The 23180-nt window shown below is 36.3% G+C and overlaps 1 protein-coding gene across 1 annotated transcript in view; it reads left to right on the top strand.

Moving 5' to 3' along the window:
- Nucleotides 1-23180, top strand: part of LOC117332547 (sodium-dependent serotonin transporter-like) — a 57828-nt gene that overhangs the window by 23594 nt on the left and 11054 nt on the right. The window contains exons 2-4 of the mRNA XM_033891498.1: nt 4352-4486; nt 21840-22062; nt 22616-22754. Of these exons, the coding sequence (XP_033747389.1) occupies nt 4352-4486; nt 21840-22062; nt 22616-22754 (497 nt within the window). The remainder of the gene's footprint in view (nt 1-4351; nt 4487-21839; nt 22063-22615; nt 22755-23180) is intronic.

Below are 23180 nucleotides of genomic sequence, written 5' to 3'. Positions count from 1 at the left end.
TGAAGAATTAGGGACATTTCATCAAAGGTAAATGTACAAAATCCCACTAAAATGAAGAATTAGGGACATTTCATTACCGGTAAATGTACAAAATCCCACTAAAATGAAGAATTAGGGACATTTCATTACCGGTAAATGTTCCAAATTCCCACTAAAATGAAGAATTAGGTAGGGACATTTCATCAAAAGTAAATGTACAAATTCCAACTATAATGAAGAATTAGGGACATTTCATCACCAGTAAATGTTCAAAATTCCCACTAAAATGAAGAATTAGGGACATTTCATTTCCAGTTAATGTACAAAATCCCACTAAAATGAAGAATTAGGTACATTTCATTACCGGTAAATGTTCAAAATTCCCACTAAAATAAAGAATTAGGAACATTTCATTACCGGTAAATGTACAAAATCCCACTAAAATGAAGAATTAGGGACATTTCATTTCCGGTAAATGTACAAAATCCCACTAAAATGAAGAATTAGGTAGGGAAATTTCATCAAAAGTAAATGTACAAATTCCAACTATAATGAAGAATTAGGGACATTTCATCAAATATTACTGTACACAATCACCACTAAAATGAAGTGTTCAAAAGGCACGTCTTACTTTAGAAGGCACTTGCGTGTATTGTTCCCCTAAAATCAACACAGTATCGCTCTAATGTGAAGCACCGATATAAAATAACGTATTATATAAATATCAAAATTTCTTTTGCGATACAAAATTGACACGTAACATGTGCATGTAACTTATTCTGTAGTTATGTTAAATCACAAAAGCTGATTTTGGCAAGCATAGCTGGGTCACTTCTTCTATCTTCGGTGAGTTTAATTGGTTCAAATCTTCTCAAAGATGACATTATTAATATCATAGGTAAGAAAACTAGTATAATGTTCAATTATAAAAAGAACATTTGGAAAAAGTTATTGACACAGCGTTGCATTGTGATATACATATTTAACCATGCACGGTACATCTGTAATTTGGCCCGACATGAAATGATCAGGTGTAAGGTAAGCCTATTATACACTAGTAAAAGTAATCACGGGGCGTTACAGGTACAAGACAGGTGTATATTGCCGTCTGTGGGTCATTGTATCATAGGCTCCCACCATTGTTAGCTTCATAACAACATTAAAATGTGATTCTTTGTTAAAATATTGATTGATTTAGAAAACATTAAAATCTTTCTTTTTTTCCACATTTGTATGTATGTATGCTCTGTATCTGAACCTATTATTTGGAAGTCACTGTTGTGACAATACCAGTTTGTCAATGGAATGTGCCTTACGTGCGGGGTTTTAATATATATTGTACTACATTCACACTTCTCTAACAGATACCTGTCTGTGTAAGGTTTACCTTATACCGTATTTTGTGGCCGACATCATGCTCTCATTTGGAAATGTTTTATATGAAGTCATACATGTTTAACGTTTGTTGATATCATAGTGAGTCCTTTGTAACCGCCCTGCAAGTAGCTTCTCGTATTGAGAATATTGTTTCACCTAGACTTGCATGGCGGGTATCGTCAGTGGAGCAGAAGACGCTAACCTTTCCAGAACATCTGGTCTAATTGTACATTGCAAATTGTCAATGGTCTCCATGGTATTCATTATTTAGTCTGTATTTTCCCTTCGTTTTTAACTGTAATCCAAGAAAAGGTACAGCATTGGACTTAACATAACAGACGCTGGAGAATCTATGTCAACTTTACTGATGATTATAACGATATTATTTATCATACTATTTCATATTATATTACAATATTATGCTATGATAATATATAATAATGATATCGAGTGTATATGTCAAAAGTGTCATCTGCGGGGACAAGCAACACTCTTTCAATAATTGCCTCTGTTAGTCGTTATGAAGAGGTTCCTATAGAGGAGCGAATATCATGTTTATTGTAACGAGATTATAGAAACTGCTTAAAAGTTAAGAATAATAATTTAAGATGGTTATGTCCTATCTAAATAAGGACATTGTATATTAAAAGTATGCTTTACATAGAACGTTAAGTCTCTTGTTAACCTAGTTGACATAAACTTGGGGCCGCGGTGGCCGAGTGGTTAAGGCGTCCCGACACTTTATCACTAGCTCTCCATCTCTGGGTTGCGAATTCGAAACCTACGTGGGGCAGTTGCCAGGTACTGACCGGAGGCCGGTGGTTTTTCTCCGGGTACTCCGGCTTTCCTCCACCTCCAAAACCCGGCACGTCCTTAAATGACCCTGGCTGCTAATAGGACGTTAAACAAAAACAAACCAAAACAAACCAAATGACATATACAGTGTCGTTCTTTTTTAAATCGTCTGTCATAGCTATATACCGAGTGGCGGTGCATACCTGTATATTATGTAAATAATTAATGTTCCTACTTTATATACTCTGTATGTACTGGTAAGATAAAACATAAATTGACCTGACCTGACTTGACTTGACTTGTTGTTACACACCAATACTTATAGATATCAAATCACAAAATATCTCAGATAAACAAGCATCAGAAATAGACTGTCATCTGGGGACGACTTTGTGTATAGTGTTTGCTAAGACAAGGACTTCACGGAGACCAGATCGATGTAAAAGGTAGACAGGGGTTATGGGAAATTCCATTTTTGAGCTGTATAGTATATCCGTCTATTGGGAGCTAGCAATACTTGAGATATTTACGACGATGTGACAACAGAAACACGTAAGGATTTAAAAGCTGAACTCGTAAAAGATTTAAAATCCCCGCACAAAGTTGGCTGTGCATCTTATTTACAGTTTTCCCGGAATGTTTACCGCAAATGAATGCAGTAAAGATGTACCGTCAACTTGACACAGACTGCCATATTGGCACTTTGTTACTGGTGTTACTTTATCAATAACGTGTTCTATCAGTGTTAGTGAATGTGGGGATTACTTTTGGTATTATGTTTATTTATAAGACTATTAACCTAATACAAAGCATAGTCGTTTGTTTCACAAGAAAAGCCTTAAAACCCCTTCTGTAAATAATTTTTTTTTCAAAAAAAAAATTTTTCAATCGTAGGTAAAATCAAGGTAATATCATGTTCTCAACATGAGGGCCGTGGTGAAGGTGAGGGAAGTAATAGGCATATTAACAAATATCTACCATGTCAGACGTTATATTATGAAATATGATTGTATTTAATGTAATCTTGCTCATAGTTTCATCAGACTGCATTTATCGAATCAATGTGTGTCATGCCACTTTTCTGAGGCTGTCTTACCATTGCTTATTAAGTAAATACCAGTATTTGGAACTGATCCTTCAATAAATTAATCAATAAAATGGGACATTTTAACACGATAGGCCTGGGAGGCGGTGAAGTAGATAGATCTAAATATACACAGGACAAGATAAATGAAATCATCACCTTATTAGATAGTTAAGTGATAAGCTAGCCCAGATTTGTTACAGTTTAGGTAAAGATTAAGACAAGAAAGATCACCCCTAAGATACATATGCTAGTCAAGGCATAATTGTATTTAAAGGGTATGAATATGAAAAACAAACAAAATATGTAATCCATCTCTAAAGAATTAAATTTGGCTTGTAACAAGAATTTCCATTGGCTTAAAAATATGGTATTGTCGCTTTTGATTTGCTGATACAGGCGACATGAAAATTTCTAACAGAAAGTAGTTCATCAATAAAAATGACTTTTCACAGGGATTGTGTATTGTAAATAGCATTTTTAGTGTTAACCAGAATATAACTTTATGGTATAGCTCCATATTATTTTTTTTTCAAATCAAGTTAATCCTTAAATATTTGTCGTCTGCACATGACAGACGATGACAGACAGCTTCTCATGTGTTTGTGTTGCTCTTCTCATACAAGTATAACACGATTAAAGATAAGTCTGAGCACAAAATATACATTTGAGAATGAGAACGGTTTCATAAAAACGGCCACTGGTGTATTGCATCCAAGGTTTTATCAAAGGTATACACTAAGCCGCTTCTTTGATGCAATACTGAGTGAATAAGTATTTAGTGCTGCGTATTCTACAAGAACTGCATGATGTTTGTATGGTAAAGAATATTTGTCATTGTTACAAAGTTTTTATCATGGTAGAAAATGGACAGTTCACATGTCCTATATCAGATCAATTCATATTATGAATTTGATAATGTCATAACAGCGATGTATAAGCGACTAACATTTTAAGAACATATTATACATATATGATATAACACATAAGGAAGATAAACACGTTACTCGAATAACGCTGCATGGGGTTTTCGTACAAGCATTTAGTATGCATAGACAAAATGTGTCATTGTGGTATTCTCTTGTATTTAATTAAAATGTTTATTTCGTGTTACAGGTGCGTTCCTTATTCCGTACATAATCATGCTGGTGTTCCTTGGTATTCCTCTATTCTATATGGAGTTGGCCCTCGGTCAATATCAGAAATGTGGCGCGATCAACGTATGGCAAAGGATATGTCCCATGTTTACAGGTAAGCCAAACACCACAGAGCATTACAAATCAACAACTGTACGTATCACGTTTTCATGTGACAGGGCAATATATTGTGCACATATTACTTGAGCACTTACTATACGATGACTTATAATGAACTCCCTCGTCATCATGTTCCAGCATCACTCGACAGCCTTTCGTGGCTACCTGTTTATTGTTTAACGTTCTATCAACAAACTTTGTCCTTTAAGGACGTCTTTTTCTGTTTAAAAGCCGCGTGCGTGTTGCAAGTGTGTATGTGTGTGTGTTGATACCCTGTTCGTATGTTAGTGTTCGCTTTCTTGTGATAGAGCTGCACTGATGTCGACCTAATAGTGATACATCACTGGAGTATTCTGGCGGAGCTCGCAGGCAACACACATACCCGGTCACACCTTTACTTCCTGCGGTCAGATAAAACTTCCAAGTACCATGCTACTGAGGACTGACATCTACTATCTTAAGGGTGTCGGATATGTCTCGGCAAGACAAAAGCCGGGTGTTCGTTCATGCACTGAATACCTAGCTACAGATCGGAAGTGGGACAGTGGCAATGGTAACCTCAAGAAATTGTATAGAAAGAATAAAAATTTAGTGACCTCTTACCAATCATGACCTGGAGCAGAAATAACCATGTTCAAGTTTTACCTGCGCGGCATTCAACATGTCTTACCGATAGGCAGGCAATATATGGCTTTTCCATTAGGTCTAGACAACTTAGAAGGAATTCCGATTGATGCTTATCAGAGTAATTCATTAGGTCTAGGGTAAAACATGTTATTTCGAATGACAAGCAAGAATGAAGATATATTTTCAACGCCAACAAAGTATGACAACATGTGCAAGTCATTTGTAAAATTTGTGGAATGTCTTCATTGGATAGCAAAATAAAAATATAAGAGACGGCGCCTTTCAAATTTTTAAGTTGCTGGGTATAACAGCGTTATCTCTTACTGCACAGCGAAAATGTCTAGTTACGAAAGATTGACCAATGTTAATGTAAGTCATTTCGTGTAGCAAAAATGATAATTTAGGATCTTTGACTAACTGACCTTGTAAGGTTATCGTACTTTAAAATATGTATGAAGAGTAAAAGTTATGTATGAAGAGTGAAAAGCTATGTATGAAGAGGGAAAGCCCTCCTGCGCGAGGCCAAAATATGTCGAATAGGGTATTTATTTTGAAAAATTAAAAAAAAAAAAAGTTATCGTGGGCTCGTCAATGTTTCTAGCTCTTCAAGGGGTTGATTAAAAGATACACAAGATATTAGCACCTTTCAAAGCAAATCGAGATTAAGACACCGTAGAGCGAAAAATTAATTAAACTGTGCCATATACAGCTGTTTCATCTTTCCAGGACTTGTCAGGGAAGGTAATTATATTTCTGGAATAAAACGTAAAGCCAAGGAAACATTTGCGACTGTTTTACATGTATCGGTATGATATATTGTGTCTTCGTGATATTTTTGATTGACTTCATTTCCTTTTTTCTAGATAATAGTCAATCATTCTTTACGCTAAACAAAGATCAAGTCTCAGGAAAGGCAAGACAAGCGAATAATTTTAGTTCAGATTAAATAAATTGGAGGTAAAACGAACAAAGGTTTAAGAACAATGGATGTTGTGAAAGGGTAAGTGTGTCCTGCTTCATTGAGACATTAGCCAAAGAAATCTAGGTCAAACGAAAGAATCACAACATTCTTTCAAAACGCGAACAGCGATGATGAAATCTACAAGGTCTTGTAAGGAAACTTACATGTCGAGCCTCATATTCATAAAGAAAATATTTCCCAATAAAATCAGGGATACCTTTAAATTATCCATGATACTATACCCACCTGTACTGATAGCAAATAAGGGGGCGCACGTGATTAATCAATTGGTGCTGCCTTGTATAGGTACAAGAGTAACAGTAGTGTCCATTCACTGCCAAACGCTATGACATATACCTAGCCTAAAGTATATAGTGATTACTACCAAATTAATTTCCACACAGAACACACATGGTGGCCATCGCTTCCGAATTCTATGTCATTCATATACGGTATTACAACAATATTCGTATCACTACCAAAGTCTTCAACGTTAACGTTCAATTTCGCAAAAATGGTTACCACTATCATTTTCCTATAGCATGGTGAAGGTTGTCAGCTCACCCGAAACTGTATAGTATTAGACTACAATATAGTGAAAGTGGTCACCTCACTTCAAAACTATATGACATTTGCATACAATAGATCATAATTGTCATTTCAAATGATGCTTTGGTTATTTTGCAACTCTCCACGTTTTCTTTGTGAGTTAGTCGCCCGCTACGTTTGCTAATTTACATGTCTTTATGACCTTGTCGTACTAAGCATTGCCGTATTCAGTTACAGGAAACAGACACAAATGAACGTTGTGTTAAAAGCATTACTGATAAATACATGTATCACTTTGCTTCACATAACCGTGTTTAACAGTGATAAAAACCTATCACTCTATAGCGTCTATAGAAAGGTTACATGACTTGCATACAAATTCTATTACTTAAGTAATGAAATCTTATTATTGCATGTAAATCAGCTGTTCCTGTATGGGACTTCTATCAAATGCACGTGCTTGGATTGAAGAACATACGTCCAAATCGATAATATTCTGAAGAAGCAAGTCTATTGAATGGTAAATAAAAAAAGTCAGTTCCATCCTTTGATAGATTTAAATCCCGTTTTCTCAGATTCCAGGAAGTCAAAGTCCCCTTAGGCGTTATCGCGTTATTATCATTTGATGAAGTTGCATGTCATTAACAGTATATGATATACTATATACTCCGATATGATATTGTTCCAAGTTCAAGTTGATGAATTTGTAAACTGATATCAGTATAACAGGGAATCTAATATAGTTTGAAGAGGCTACTTGACGCTACCGTTTCTCTCTGATATGACGTAATATAAAAAGACGATTATGATCACGCATGCTGCGTTCATTAAATAACGTTATCATCACAAGCGTGGAAACCACGTCATTCTTGGCGCATCGTACAGATTATATACTAAAGACAATTTCTATTTAAATTATCATAAACTTGTTCTTTCCAAAGAAGATTGAAAAATTATAGATATTGACGACATGCAATACGACTTTTCGTAGTTCTGAGCGAGCTAGCCTGTTGTCTTGAGTTCGGGCATTTCCTTAATGTCACATGACAAATAGAAAAAAATATCAAGTTAGCCAGAAATGAGGTGGCATGGCATAAAATCAATGGTTTATAATTGAATTCTTTGTATATACGGCCAATGTCAGATACATACGGTTTGGTCATGTAGGAAGAAGTGTCTGTGTGACAGGGATATAATCACGTGACATTTACAATATAACGTCTGTGTGACAGGGACTTTAATCACGTGATAGTGATGCCATGTTTGTAACAGAGATTCAATAATGTTGTGAAACCAATTTAACTGTATCAGACGATTAAACATCTAGAACAATGTCGAACCGGTGTATTCTACGCAGAGTACAGCATAGTGAAACATTTGTATAGCTCAAACTGTCTAAAACAGGACAAAACCCGATATCACAAGTTAAGAAGCTTTTCTATATCTGCTAATCACCAACATCCTATTGTGCAGAAAACACTTAGTCTGACGGCGCTAAGACGTGCCGATGCAACCGTAGAACAGACTTAGTCTGCTTAAAAAAACGGTCTGTAATTTGCATCTGTAATAGTAACCGCATTAGTTTGCTATGCCAATAACATTGGGTCTCTTTTTCTCGAGAAGATATGCAAGTAGTGAGTTAAAAGCAAACAGATCTTCCTTTTGCATTTGCCAGAATTTCTATATATGCTACATCGTTGTTTGTAAAATACGCACAACGTCCATCGTTTTTTTTTTAAATAATACCTTACATGTACATTTATGTTAACTATAGACAGGGAAATAAGTAACTAAGTAAACGGAAATTAGTAAATAAGTAAACGGAAATTAGTAACTAAGTAAACGGAAATTAGTAACTAAGTAAACGGAAATTAGTAACTAAGTAAACAAATAATAGTAAGTAAGTAAACGGAAATTAGTAACTAAGTAAACGGAAATTAGTAACTAAGTAAACGGAAATTAGTAACTAAGTAAACGGAAATTAGTAAGTAGGTAAACAGGAATTAGTAAGTAAGTAAACGGAAATTAGTAACTAAGTAAACGGAAATTAGTAACTAATTAAAGGGAAATTAGTAACTAAGTAAACGGAAATTAGTAACTAATTAAAGGGAAGTTAGTAACTAAGTAAACGGAAATTAGTAACTAAGTAAACGGAAATTCGTAACTAAGTAAAGGCAAAATTAGTAACTAATTACAAGTGTTGTGATGATGTTATTATATCCTATATGTTAAATCTTACCCAGAAATGAGTTTCGTCTTATGATATTCTCTTTGAATTTGGAAGACAGTTTGAAGCGGTACTGTTCAGCATGCTGTGAAATCAAAATTTTGTTTTAGCATCATTTTGCATTGATTCAACTTCGCGCATCCACATTGACGGTAAATTGTTCCGACTCTATTCCATAGGGAGGCTATAAGCGGGTTTAATGTTTGTCATGGAGCCCGCGGATTCAGTGAAAGAAGCGGCTAGTAAGATGCGGGAGGCGCAAACGTAGATATCGTTGTTGGGGGATATTTGTGGTAGTGATTTTGGAACTGGCATTTAGGGTTGATGGGTTGCTTATGCTTGCGTAAATCCCTTCCTTTTCGGACGTAAAAGGGACTCTGATAACCTAGGGATAAGTAATAGCATTTCGTTGTTTACCTTACCGTTATCGACACATCAACAGGCCTAATCATCTCTTCTTTGCGTACAAAACCTTATCCAATGTAACACGATGGAGCGTCATACTACCATATATAGTCATCAACATTTCATCGACAGCATTGTAAAATATCCTTGATATATCTGTTTGAATATTACTTTACGGTATGAAAATATTAGAGTGACCGGCAACGGGTTATGATCAGATGTTCTCAATGATCACAAATTAACGTGCCCCCCCCCCCCCCTCCCCCTCTCCCTTTTTAGCCAATTTTAGCCAATTCGACTTCAGTTCTGACATATATATCTTGACTGTACACTTTAAATTTAAATAACAACTTTAAACAGTGAGAAGCGTCAACTATTCACGTTAGATAAAGTACAGTTGGCAACTGACTTGCAATTACAGCTCATTCATCCACGACTTGTCTTTGCATTAACTTATAACAACGCCATTTTGTTATACGTCTTGAATGGTAGGGGAGATCGCAGCTGTGCAAATCTCCGATACTCTTTTACATTAGTGAAGGCTGCTGAAGAGTGCGCCCTGGTATTGAAGACCAATTGTAGGACAGCTGTATCTTAGGACGTCGTCTCTTTGTCACACCTCGCATGGAAATTTGATCGGAACCTGTTACCGCGATCACAGGCGCTTGCATATAGAAAATATCACTTTCGATTTTTTTTTTTTTTTGATATGGCAGCGGTATGTGTAATCTGTTAACCTGAAGGTTGGCAACTACGCCACGAGCGAAACGGCACCCCATCTCACTTCAACCGGCTAAAAAACACATTTATTCAAACTGACACGGCGCACACTATATGCGACCGTCATCAGAAAACATTCATCTTTAACCTACCGTGCCACTCAATATGAATTGTTACATCCAAAACACAATAATCCGTGAAAACATCGCCGAATTCCTCGCTCAGAACGCCATTTCTCAAACGGCTCCCTGAGCCTGTCCAGATTCTTCATTTACATATGGGGTTCAAAGGTCATGCGATTATATAATCGACTGTCACCAGGTGCACTTTTTGGGGTCATCTCGGCATACTTTATTTTACAGGTGCATGCACAGGACGTCGTTTGCGGTATCACGGACTAATAAGATAGCATATTTTAATGCCATGCAGTGATGGATGGGGTAATAGCTGATAGTTGTTTGATATTTTGATTTTTTATTGTACTTGCCATCTATTTATGGCTATGCCAATCTTCAATTCTTAAAAAAATTGACCCCTACATGACTAGTTAAAAATGTATACCACACACAATATCGATAAGAATAAGAGGTTGTTCTGGGTATTCTGGCGTTAGCCCTAAAATACTATAAAAGTCTGGCGTTGACACAAAATAACCACTACTTCCCCCTCAAGTATTCTCTTTTCTTTCTCATTTTAATTCAGTTTCATAATTCTGTAAGCACTTCAGCCAGTTTGATTATTATTAGTGTAGCGTTTGATGCTTACACACTCAATTAATAAGGTAATTCATCAATAACTTAAATTTTATATATGCGAGCGATGTAAAGTGGAATAAATGGATAATTGAATATTACAAAGAATACATTTTACAATGCGTTAAACTCTTTGACATTGTCACTGGTGGATTTAAAGACCCCCCCTAAAATTGTCAAAGTAAGGGTATCTTAAAAAACGAATTCCCGTATCAATCAGCGAAATAACAATATCAAATCATTAAAAACATCTCTCATATACTTGTTTTTATAAAACAAACCAGGTATGAATCTATCGTGAAATACACTAGAATGCAGGATTTTGCATTAACCTGCTATTTTTCAGGGGGAGAACCGGCGGACACCCCCCTCCCCCCTTTTAATTTCGCACGCCCCCTATTTGAAAATCCTGTGTCCGCCCCTGATTGTAGACACTAAAACTAAGGGGCAAACTGATGATATCGAGTGTATTAAAACCGAAATAACGTAAGAAAGTAATACTGTTTCGAAAATTTGAATAAAAATGGGTTTAAAACAAAATGACTGAAGGAACTCAATATTTCTATAATCATACAGTGATAGATGTACACATAAAATTTGGATTGAACTCGAAGAACTTCTAGCAAACATTAAATCTAACATTGTGGTAAATGAAAATAAATTGATGATGGATCATAGATCACAACGTACAAATCGTTTGGCAGGTCTGAAGTATGATCTTCGTATTTGACGACGACATGATATTTGTAAAATGTGCAGAAATAAATGAACAGGTCTGAAGTAAGTAATGTTGGTACACATGTATACGTTCCAGTAACCTGATGACAGTCTTATTCGTGATTCACTTTTCTTTTTGTTCGTCCAGATTTCAGTAAACTGACAAAAGTTAATCAATAAATAAGCATTTTGTTCTACCTTTGTGACAATTATTTCATTATTTAGAAAACGATACGATAGTGACGTTCTGTGTGAATCAATATATGCCCCCTCCCCCCCTTTCCACTTATCGAAAATCTTATTCTCGAAAGATTGCAAAATTTGCTATAATCATTTAATCATTTCATTTTTCCGAAATTTTGTTCCGAAATTTTGGCCCCCAGACCCCTCGCCAAAAAAAAATTCGGCTCCCGCCTATGGCGCTCGCATTACCACATTACCACTAAATTACTGGACCCCCCCCCCACCCTTTCCAATTCCTGGATCCGCGCCTGCTGTGTACTGTCATATACGGTGCATGGTAATCAAACGTTCAAAATAACGAATAATTTATAAATCATCGTTCATCGACGAAACTCTTCAAATAATCGTAACTTAGACGAAACTCTTCAGCGAGCCGAAGCATTTTGCGGACAAAATGCATGCGGAGATGACCCCCAAAAGTACACCTGACGACTGACGATCATATAATCGCATGACCCTTGAACCCCGTATGTAAATGAAGAATCTGGACAGGCTCAGGGAGCCGTTTGAGAAATGGCGTTCTGAGCGAGGAATTCGGCGATGTTTTCACGGATTATTGTGTTTTGGATGTAACAATTCATATTGAGTGGCACGGTAGGTTAAAGATGAATGTTTTCTGATGACGGTCGCATATAGTGTGCGCCGTGTCAGTTTGAATAAATGTGTTTTTTAGCCGGTTGAAGTGAGATGGGGTGCCGTTTCGCTCGTGGCGTAGTTGCCAACCTTCAGGTTAACAGATTACACATACCGCTGCCATATCAAAAAAAAAAAATCGAAAGTGATATTTTCTATATGCAAGCGCCTGTGACCGCGATCAGACCCACAGGCGCTTGCATATAGAAAATATCACTTTCGATTTTTTTTTCATATGACAGCGGTATGTGTAATCTGTTAACCTGAAGGTTGGCAACTACGCCACGAGCGAAACGGCACCCCATCTCACTTCAACCGGCTAAAAAACACATTTATTCAAACTGACACGGCGCACACTATATGCGACCGTCATCAGAAAACATTCATCTTTAACCTACCGTGCCACTCAATATGAATTGTTACATCCAAAACACAATAATCCGTGAAAACATCGCCGAATTCCTCGCTCAGAACGCCATTTCTCAAACGGCTCCCTGAGCCTGTCCAGATTATTCATTTACATACGGGGTTCAAAGGTCATGCGATTATATAATCGACTGTCACCAGGTGCACTTTTTGGGGTCATCTCGGCATACTTTATTTTACAGGTGCATGCACAGGACGTCGTTTGCGATATCACGGACTAATAAGATAGCATGTTTTAATGCCATGCAGTGATGAGATCGTCCTTTCCTTTTTTTCAACTGCATCATTTCGGTAGTTGCTGAACTTCGTTTTCAATCAAAAAGATTGCATATAACGGTGCTCAATAACTTGTTCAAGACAGGGCCGGGACATTATACGTATACCATGAACAAGCAGTATCAGTTGAAATTAAATTTTTCGAAGTTAAAATTTGGATGGGGTAATAGCTGATAGTTGTTTGATATTTTGATTTTTTATTGTACTTGCCATCTATTTAGGGCTATGCCAATCTTCAATTCTTAAAAAAATTGACCCCTACATGACTAGTTAAAAATGTATACCTCACACAATATCGATAAGAATAAGAGGTTGTTCTGGGTATTCTGGCGTTAGCCCTAAAATACTATAAAAGTCTGGCGTTGACACAAAATAACCACTACTTCCCCCTCAAGTATTCTCTTTTCTTTCTCATTTTAATTCAGTTTCATAATTCTGTAAGCACTTCAGCCAGTTTGATTATTATTAGTGTAGCGTTTGATGCTTACACACTCAATTAATAAGGTAATTCATCAATAACTTAAATTTTATATATGCGAGCGATGTAAAGTGGAATAAATGGATAATTGAATATTACAAAGAATACATTTTACAATGCGTTAAACTCTTTGACATTGTCACTGGTGGATTTAAAGCCCCCCCCCCTAAAATTGTCAAAGTAAGGGTATCTTAAAAAACGAATTCCCGTATCAATCAGCGAAATAACAATATCAAATCATTAAAAACATCTCTCATATACTTGTTTTTATAAAACACACCAGGTATGAATCTATCGTGAAATACACTAGAATGCAGGATTTTGCATTAACCTGCTATTTTTCAGGGGGAGAACCGGCGGACACCCCCCTCCCCCCTTTTAATTTCGCACGCCCCCTATTTGAAAATCCTGTGTCCGCCCCTGATTGTAGACACTAAAACTAAGGGGCAAACTGATGATATCGAGTGTATTAAAACCGAAATAACGTAAGAAAGTAATACTGTTTCGAAAATTTGAATAAAAAGGGGTTTAAAACAAAATGACTGAAGGAACTCAATATTTCTATAATCATACAGTGATAGATGAACTCATAAAATTTGGATTGAACTCGAAGAACTTCTAGCAAACATTAAATCTAACATTGTGGTAAATGAAAATAAATTGATGATGGATCATAGATCACAACGTACAAATCGTTTGGTAGGTCTGAAGTATGATTTTCGTATTTGACGACGACATGATATTTGTAAAATGTGCAGAAATAAATGAACAGGTCTGAAGTAAGTAATGTTGGTACACATGTATACGTTCCAGTAACCTGATGACAGTCTTATTCGTGATTCACTTTTCTTTTTGTTCGTCCAGATTTCAGTAAACTGACAAAAGTTAATCAATAAATAAGCATTTTGTTCTACCTTTGTGACAATTATTTCATTATTTAGAAAACGATACGATAGTGACGTTCTGTGTGAATCAATATATGCCCCCTCCCCCCCTTTCCACTTATCGAAAATCTTATTCTCGAAAGATTGCAAAATTTGCTATAATCATTTAATCATTTCATTTTTCCGAAATTTTGTTCCGAAATTTTGGCCCCCAGACCCCTCGCCAAAAAAAAATTCGGCTCCCGCCTATGGCGCTCGCATTACCACATTACCACTAAATTACTGGACCCCCCCCCCCCCCCCCCCCCCCCTTTCCAATTCCTGGATCCGCGCCTGCTGTGTACTGTCATATACGGTGCATGGTAATCAAACGTTCAAAATAACGAATAATTTATAAATCATCGTTCATCGACGAAACTCTTCAAATAATCGTAACTTAGACGAAACTCTTCAGCGAGCCGAAGCATTTTGCGGACAAAATGCATGCGGAGATGACCCCCAAAAGTACACCTGACGACTGACGATCATATAATCGCATGACCCTTGAACCCCGTATGTAAATGAATAATCTGGACAGGCTCAGGGAGCCGTTTGAGAAATGGCGTTCTGAGCGAGGAATTCGGCGATGTTTTCACGGATTATTGTGTTTTGGATGTAACAATTCATATTGAGTGGCACGGTAGGTTAAAGATGAATGTTTTCTGATGACGGTCGCATATAGTGTGCGCCGTGTCAGTTTGAATAAATGTGTTTTTTAGCCGGTTGAAGTGAGATGGGGTGCCGTTTCGCTCGTGGCGTAGTTGCCAACCTTCAGGTTAACAGATTACACATACCGCTGTCATATGAAAAAAAAATCGAAAGTGATATTTTCTATATGCAAGCGCCTGTGATCAGACCCTGCAAACCCGTGTCATCCTGTTCGCCTACCAGTCATCTTTCGCAGGACAACTATAGACTACACGTTGCTTGCGTTGTGAGCGATTTCCTTGCTAAACAGAATGTGTATGTTGCTTTGGTAGCAGGATCATCTGGCCTTTTGACCACTGAACATGCTTGGGACGACATAAACCACCGCCTACGTCAACTACCAAATAAACCTATGACGTTTTTGATTCAGGATGCGTCGGCGCAATGCAGACATTGCTGCTAACGTACATACATGGTAAAGACTATTTGTTTTTTGCGTACACACATTTTCTTTGACTCTGTTTTTGTTTTTTTCCGTCAGCGTAACGTAGAATAGTACATTATTATATTAATCCTGTGTATACATTAAACATCGTATTCGAGGTTTGGGATTATTGATAACTTTTTGATATATTCATGTCAAATTATTTTAGATTGAAATATTTTATAGAGAATTTTAATGTAGTCATATCGTTATTTGTTGAGAGTAAATTGAGATTTAAAAAGGTAGAGTTAATTCGTAACAGTGTAGTCAGGTTCTTTGCTATTTTTTTTAATTTTAAATTTGTGGGGTTGAGAGACTTTTAACTGTATGTACGAGTAACTTGGAACATTTACTGAACTGCACAGAATTTCGCAAACAAGAAAACATATCGTAAATATTTCGCTGTTGAGATTCTGTTTAGACCACTACATAGGCTATTTCTCATAGACAAATTGTCTTCATTGTGTAACATTTTAAACATTTGGTTCATGGTTGTTGGGTGTCGCGTGTTCTCGTTCCCGTTGTTTTTGTAGCTGTTTTGTGTGACACACGATACCATGGTAACAATAGTCATGTGTCCAAAGAGACGTCATACCCAAAACACACACTATCGTTATAACAATAGTCATGTGATTTCACCAGTGATACTTGAAACCAAAGCCCAGAATGCCGTGGTAACCGTAGTCATGTGACCATTGAAACATTAACGGACGACTCCACGGTAACCGTTGTCACGTGACCCCATTTTTATTGTAGCGACTTTGTGTACCTGCTGTGAGTTTGTATTTTGACTTGTTATTGAAATAACTGTAAATCATGCTATTTCCAGTTGTCTTGACATTATTCACGCCAGTTTTGACATGTACATGGCGATATGTTTATTATTCTAGATATCACTTGGTCTTCTTAGCGTAAACACTTTGTTATCATGCTTTTACTTCATTCTTACATGTCCGTTGTCATGGTATTATCGACTCGAGGATGTGTATTAACGATGTATTGTATTTTATATACGGTTTAGTCCTCGAACGTTATACTGTGTACTTACATCTCTTCTTTTTTGTACTGTTTTGTATCATTGTTTTAATTCAGGTGGCATATTTGGTTTGTCACAGTGCTGATAAAACTCGTCAGTGATACTTCCGGTTGTAACGTCATTGAATCTCTCATTTTCGTTTACGCACTATAAGATATGCCAGAAATGCCCTGGCAGAAAGAGTTGGCTACACGTATAATCATATATAGATACGATAAAAATGGCGGAACAAAGAGGTTGAATTTAAATGCATTAATGTCACCTTAATTGTTTCATTTGTGTTTGAATAATCTCGCGGAACATCACATGACCGATCTGTCACTGACATGGCATGCAGTTAGACAAATTGTGTGTAAAACCTGCAAAATTGCTTTTATAAAAAAAAATTCTCTGCACGTCCTACAGGTAATTATTGTAGCTCACGTTCGCTGTACCATGCCTCTATCCATAACCATCGCTTATTCCCGGCCAGTATGATTAACACTTCCCACAGGGCTGACCACCAGCGGAAGTGTGTTGTAAACATATTAATAACGAGAAGTGACAGACGAGGTGTGAAGACATATGTAGCCTGACTTTACCTACACCGTAGTTCTATCGCCGTAGCTGCAGAAGTAACTAAGTAGGTTCTTATAAAATTAACATGTAACATTATTTAGCTGTGAAACAATATATGATCTTAAACAATGATCTGTCGACTCCTGAAAGTTAATTTTGAAATACTAATATGTTACTTATATCAATGGGCCGCGGTGGCCGAGTGGTCAAGATTTCCCGACACTTTATCACTAGCCCTCGACCTCTGGGTTGCGAGTTCGAAACCTACGTGGGGCAGTTGCAAGGTACTGACCGAATATACTGTATAGTGTACTTGCTTTAAGGTCATAAGTTCACTGTAAGATAAAACAAATGCCATCCAAGTAACACCACAATGTCCAAAATAATTATATTATCCAGAGTTATCCCAGTATCACCCCAATGTTCGATATTACCACAATGTCAGTATTACCACAATGTCCAGTATTACCACAATGTCCAAAATAATTATATTATCCAGAGTTATCCCAGTATCACCACAATGTCCGATATCACCCCAATGTCCGATATTGCCACAATGTCCAGTATTACCACAATGTCCAGTATTACCCCAATGTCCAGTATTACCACAATGTCCAGTATTACCACAATGTCCGATATTACCACAATGTCCAAAATAATTATATTATCCGGAGTAATCCCAGTATCACCCCAATGTCCGATATTACCACAGTGTCCGATATTACCACAATGTCCAGTATTACCACAGTGTCCGATATTACCACAATGTCCAGTATTACCACAGTGTCCGATATTACCACAGTGTCCGATATTACCACAGTGTCCGATATTACCACAATGTCAGTATTACCACAATGTCCAGTATTACCACAATGTCCAAAATAATTATATTATCCGGAGTAATCCCAGTATCACCCCAATGTCCGATATTACCACAGTGTCCGATATTACCAGTGTCCAATATCGTTCTGTTAACCGGAACCATCCCAGTAGTACCACGCGATGCCATGACCGAATTTTTCAAACATTAAAAAAGAAAAGAAAAAGAAAAAAAATCCGATACTACTTCGATAAGAACACCATGTTTTTATTCAACGATATACTATTATCCGCTTTCTTTTATATAATGTCCAATATTTTTGTAATATCCGTCACAATCGCTAATTCGATTTCATTGCAGTTTATTCCGGTATTTTTTTCTTAACTAATTTCATCCCAGGTTTTTTATTGTATTTGGAATCTCCGATTTCAAGCAACATTTATAATTTGTCATAACGATAATGATTATAAGAGAAAAAATGAACATGTGTTATCCAGCAGTGTAGAGCGAGGGACAATGTCTGCTTGATATCGCCATGAACTAGTATAGCATTCTTCTCTTTCAGAAATCTGAACAAAAGCACTTTTGTAGTATAGCAGTTATCTGTTATCGCCTTCAGCAGAGTCTAGATATCTGTATCAGCATGGTAAAAACTGTATATTACAGAGCCTGTCAATCAAAAATACACCGTAACAATGGTACTTTGACGTCACAAAGCGCGTTTTAGGGTAAGTTTTCTCGGTGAGCAGACGAAACGCTGTCATTCAAAAAACATTAAATGTTTAAAGCAATCGAGATAAACTGATCTTTTTTTTTATGTCGCCGTGCGTTATGGAATGTTTTTGAGTGTTTTATAACAGCTATCATTTGGATTTGGTACAGTGATGTGGAATTTAACAGAATGGTAAAAATTATTACAGCGCTTTAATGGTAATTTGTGAAACTATACGATAAGGTTTGTGGTGTTTGGCATTAAAATGTCAAGTCAATCAAAGAAATTCGCGATTTTTGAGATAATGCTAGGTGTAAATACTAGAATTGGGTTGTGACACCCCCAGACTAGTCAAATATCAGATTTCAAACCTCTATTTATTTGTGCTAATGCTAAACTCCTTTACGTGTCCATGGCATCGCTTACTCTCTAATTGTCGTGTTTGTAGCTCCCGAGATAAATAGCATAGTCTGATCTATAAAACAGAAACTGTCTTACACGCGTGAAAATTAATGGTTTTGTTACTAACGCGCTGTGTAATTATTTTAAAGACTGAAACTCACCCTTTGAAATGATATCGGTTTTTTAAAATTCTCAGATAAATGTACTTAACAGTAAGAGAGGAACACAGTGAAGATGAAATTATATGTACTGTACTCGCATTCCGCGAGAGTCTAGTGCCATTCCAAACATAAAGAAGTGATAATGTTAGTTTCAGTTTACCAATGAAATGTGTTATTTTCACACAATGGCCAACTTAATGAAAGATAAAAATGGTTTAGTAGAATTGAATTTAAATACATAATAACAATAATAGGAAAAGAATCAATTAGTCAACTAGTAATCGTAAAAAATGAATGATCTTTCAAATGGTACATTGTATATGACAGAGTGACGATTTTGTATATGCATATGATTTGTAAACAATATATATATAAATAATACTGTCACATGACTCTCATTAACAAAATGGCTACCAACATGGGAAAATCGCCGATCTGTTAGACAATCTAACGTCATTCGCGAATTTAAAGTCATTATGAGATCGGAATTCGCGAAATTATGTATTCGCGAATAAGTCAAATTAGGTGAGTTCGCGAAATTAAGTACTCGCGAAATATAAGTGATTTACAGTATACAAAACAATAAACTATTTCCGTCTGTGTACGTACATGAACATGCTGCAACCCTTTTCTATATATATATATATTGACATCATGCATGTACTTAAAATGATCTTCTTACCGAAAAAAAGAAAAAGAATCGTGAAAAATTCAGAAGATACACCCAATGGATTGACATAATGATTAAACCAAGGAAGAAGTGTGTTAAGAAAGCGACTATTACCTTAGATACTCTTTAAAAATATATCTGTTTCTCCTGGTGATTTTAAACATTACAGTCGCTTTAATGCATTTATACAAAGTGTGGGCCTGATCCGAAATGAGTTAAATGCATGTACAACTTGCATCGATGGCGACCAATCTACCGTCGTTGTTCGTGCTTACAAAAACAAATCTATGGCGTGACGTTCCACATGATACATTGCTGTTAAAGTGCATTTACATTTCCTGTAAGATAATTTAACGAGACATTTTCGAGAAAATTAATTGTTCACCACGTGATTTCAATTTGTAAAAATACTGGATATTGCAACGTCGTAAGACCTATATACATTCTATATAATACACCAGCATGCATACTTATCGTTTGGAATTAGTGGCTTTGCACATTCAAACACGCTTATCAACAAAACATATACGTATTTCAAACAGATTGCGTATTCAATGAAAATTACCTCCGATGATTATGTAACTGAATCTCGATCAGGCCTTTGTATCATTGGTAACGAAACCCGTAAACCCGCAACTCCGATACCATGGTAACAATAGTCACGTGACCTATTCATTTAGGATATATTCCTAAAACACAACACCTTGGTAACACTAATCATGTGACCTTTCCAGTGAGATTTAGTGTAAAACCTTTAAATACCAACGAATTGTATCGCTATTACAATACGGTTTTCGCAGCAAACCATATATAATATAGTGTAATCATCGATCGATAGTTATACGATTTCCGGTCGATGATCGAGTTGTTTAAACGGACAAAATAAGAAGAAGGTAACATACATGTATCTATGTAATGAAACTGATATCATTGATCTATGTATATGTACTCAGTTACCGGACGGACACGTAAGTTATATGTACATGTCGTGTATTCCCTCATAAGTACATGCACAATGATAGATATAGACTGTGCAAATGTGGGCGCCTGTGAATCTGTCCTAATTGGTTTACATTTAGAATTTTCTCATGAATATATTTCATTTTAAACCCATGAAATCTGAAGTTCATATGTTATCAAGATATACGTGCTTTAAATGTACAAATATTATCCTAGAACATATGAAAAAAGGATAACTGTCAAATCTAATCGCGTTTATCGTTTTGTTTCACCGGTACATGATATGGTAACACGTGCTCGTCAGAAATATAATACTAAAACATGTGTTCTGTAGGTATACCATAAGTTTCCATACATTTCACAGATACATTGATATTTACACGTGGTTGACAGTTATACTATTATATATGTTTATACCTTTACAAGTGACTGTTATGCTGTTAGACGTGCTTTATAGATATATCTCACAGTGCTACACACGTATATGATAAGTAACCACCTGTTCCACATATGTATATAACGAGTTTAAAGGTGTTTTACAGGAAGATAACGAGTTTACACGTGTTTTAAATGTATGTAACGAGTTTACACGTGTTTTACAGGTAGATAACGAGTTTAACGAGTTTCACAGGTAGATAACTAGTTTCCGCGTGTTTTACAGGTAGATAACGAGTTCACACGTGTTTTACAGGTAGATAACGAGTTTACACGTGTTTGATTTGTAGATAATGAGTTAACACATGTTTTACAGGTAGATAACGAGTTTACACGTGTTTTGTTTGTAGATAATGAGTTAACACATGTTTTACAGGTAGATAACGAGTTTACACGTGTTTTACAGGTAGATAATGAGTTAACACATGTTTTACAGGTAGACAATGAGTTAACACATGTTTTACAGGTAGATAACGAGTTTACACCTGTTTTGTTTGTAGATAATGAGTTACACGTGTTTTACAGGTGTTGGTTACGGGATCTGCTTCGTGGCTACCTTTGTGGGTATGTACTACAATACGATAATAGCGTACGCGCTGTACTACCTGGTGATGTCGTTCCGGGCCGAGGTTCCCTGGACACACTGTGGGAACGAATGGAACACTCCACATTGCGTCTCCGTAGTGGACGGTTACAACAAATCACAAGTAACCAACGACACTATGCTGGCCGCCTCCGAGTACTATCTGTAAGACTCTCTGGATTAATGAATTAAATATATACTACTTGCGTACTTTTGTTGATAGGAGTACTCCATAACAGACAAGACATTTTTTTGAGCTGCAAAACAGTTTATATTATACTTTGTGACTTTCCCTGTTTTTGAATTTATTCAGAAAAAAATAAATACATATGAATTGGTTAAAATTAATCAGCTTGCTCAGCCTTTGTCTGATTTAATGGAAGTTAAACACAATTATACATTGTTAAAATTAATGTTACAGTTGCTAATATCTTAAATCTTAATTACATCATTGCGAGTTTAACGTGAAGAAGTTGAACAATTGTGTTTGTAGAATTCAATATGGTGGTCAAACAGTTGTATATAGGTCGGTTTGGCTATGACATGGTACCTACTACTATGGCTGTTCCATTTGATGACCAAAACAATCTGATGTGGTCTAAATTGTTAATTTATTTTTTTGTATTGGTTTGACCAGGATGCCTGTATAATGATATACGATATGATGCTTTGTAGTAATTTGTGTCGATAAATATACATGTTTTTTTTTTCATTCCAGATTTAAAGTTCTTGAGATCCAGAAATCTAACGGCGTAGAAAATGTGGGACCGCCAAAGTGGGACCTTTTGTTGTGTTTGGTTGGGGTTTTCGTGGTCGTCTACTTCTGTTTGTGGAAGGGTATTAAGTCCTCAGGGAAGGTAGGTAAAGTTGTGTTTGCGACAGAACATTAAGTATAAGTTCCCGGTTCTGTTTATGAAGGGCATTCTGTCGTCGGGTACAATTTTGCCAGCAATAACTTCATTCTTATATTGGTTTGTGACAAGTACTAAACATCTTTGAAACACAAATCTTGCACATCTTTATGACCAATGACGAAAAGGACGTCATGTGACAAATTACGGGGAAGTGGAGCTTTCAATTTAACGAATTAAACAAAGTTTATAACATAAAAAGGCTAATAACACCGAAATGTTATCAACACCAGAAGGTTGATAATACCAAACAGCTAATAACAACAAAATTTGGTCGGTGATTAATGCTCCAAATGACTTAACCTATGGCAACATATAAATAATCATAAAATTTATAATTATGCCGATTTTTCTGAAAATGCAAAATTCCTA

The sequence above is a fragment of the Pecten maximus genome, chromosome 8 (assembly GCF_902652985.1).
Source record: "Pecten maximus chromosome 8, xPecMax1.1, whole genome shotgun sequence".
Taxonomy (NCBI): domain Eukaryota; kingdom Metazoa; phylum Mollusca; class Bivalvia; order Pectinida; family Pectinidae; genus Pecten; species Pecten maximus.
Note: the sequence above shows the minus strand (reverse complement) of the source record. Positions and strands in the feature narration are given on the sequence as shown.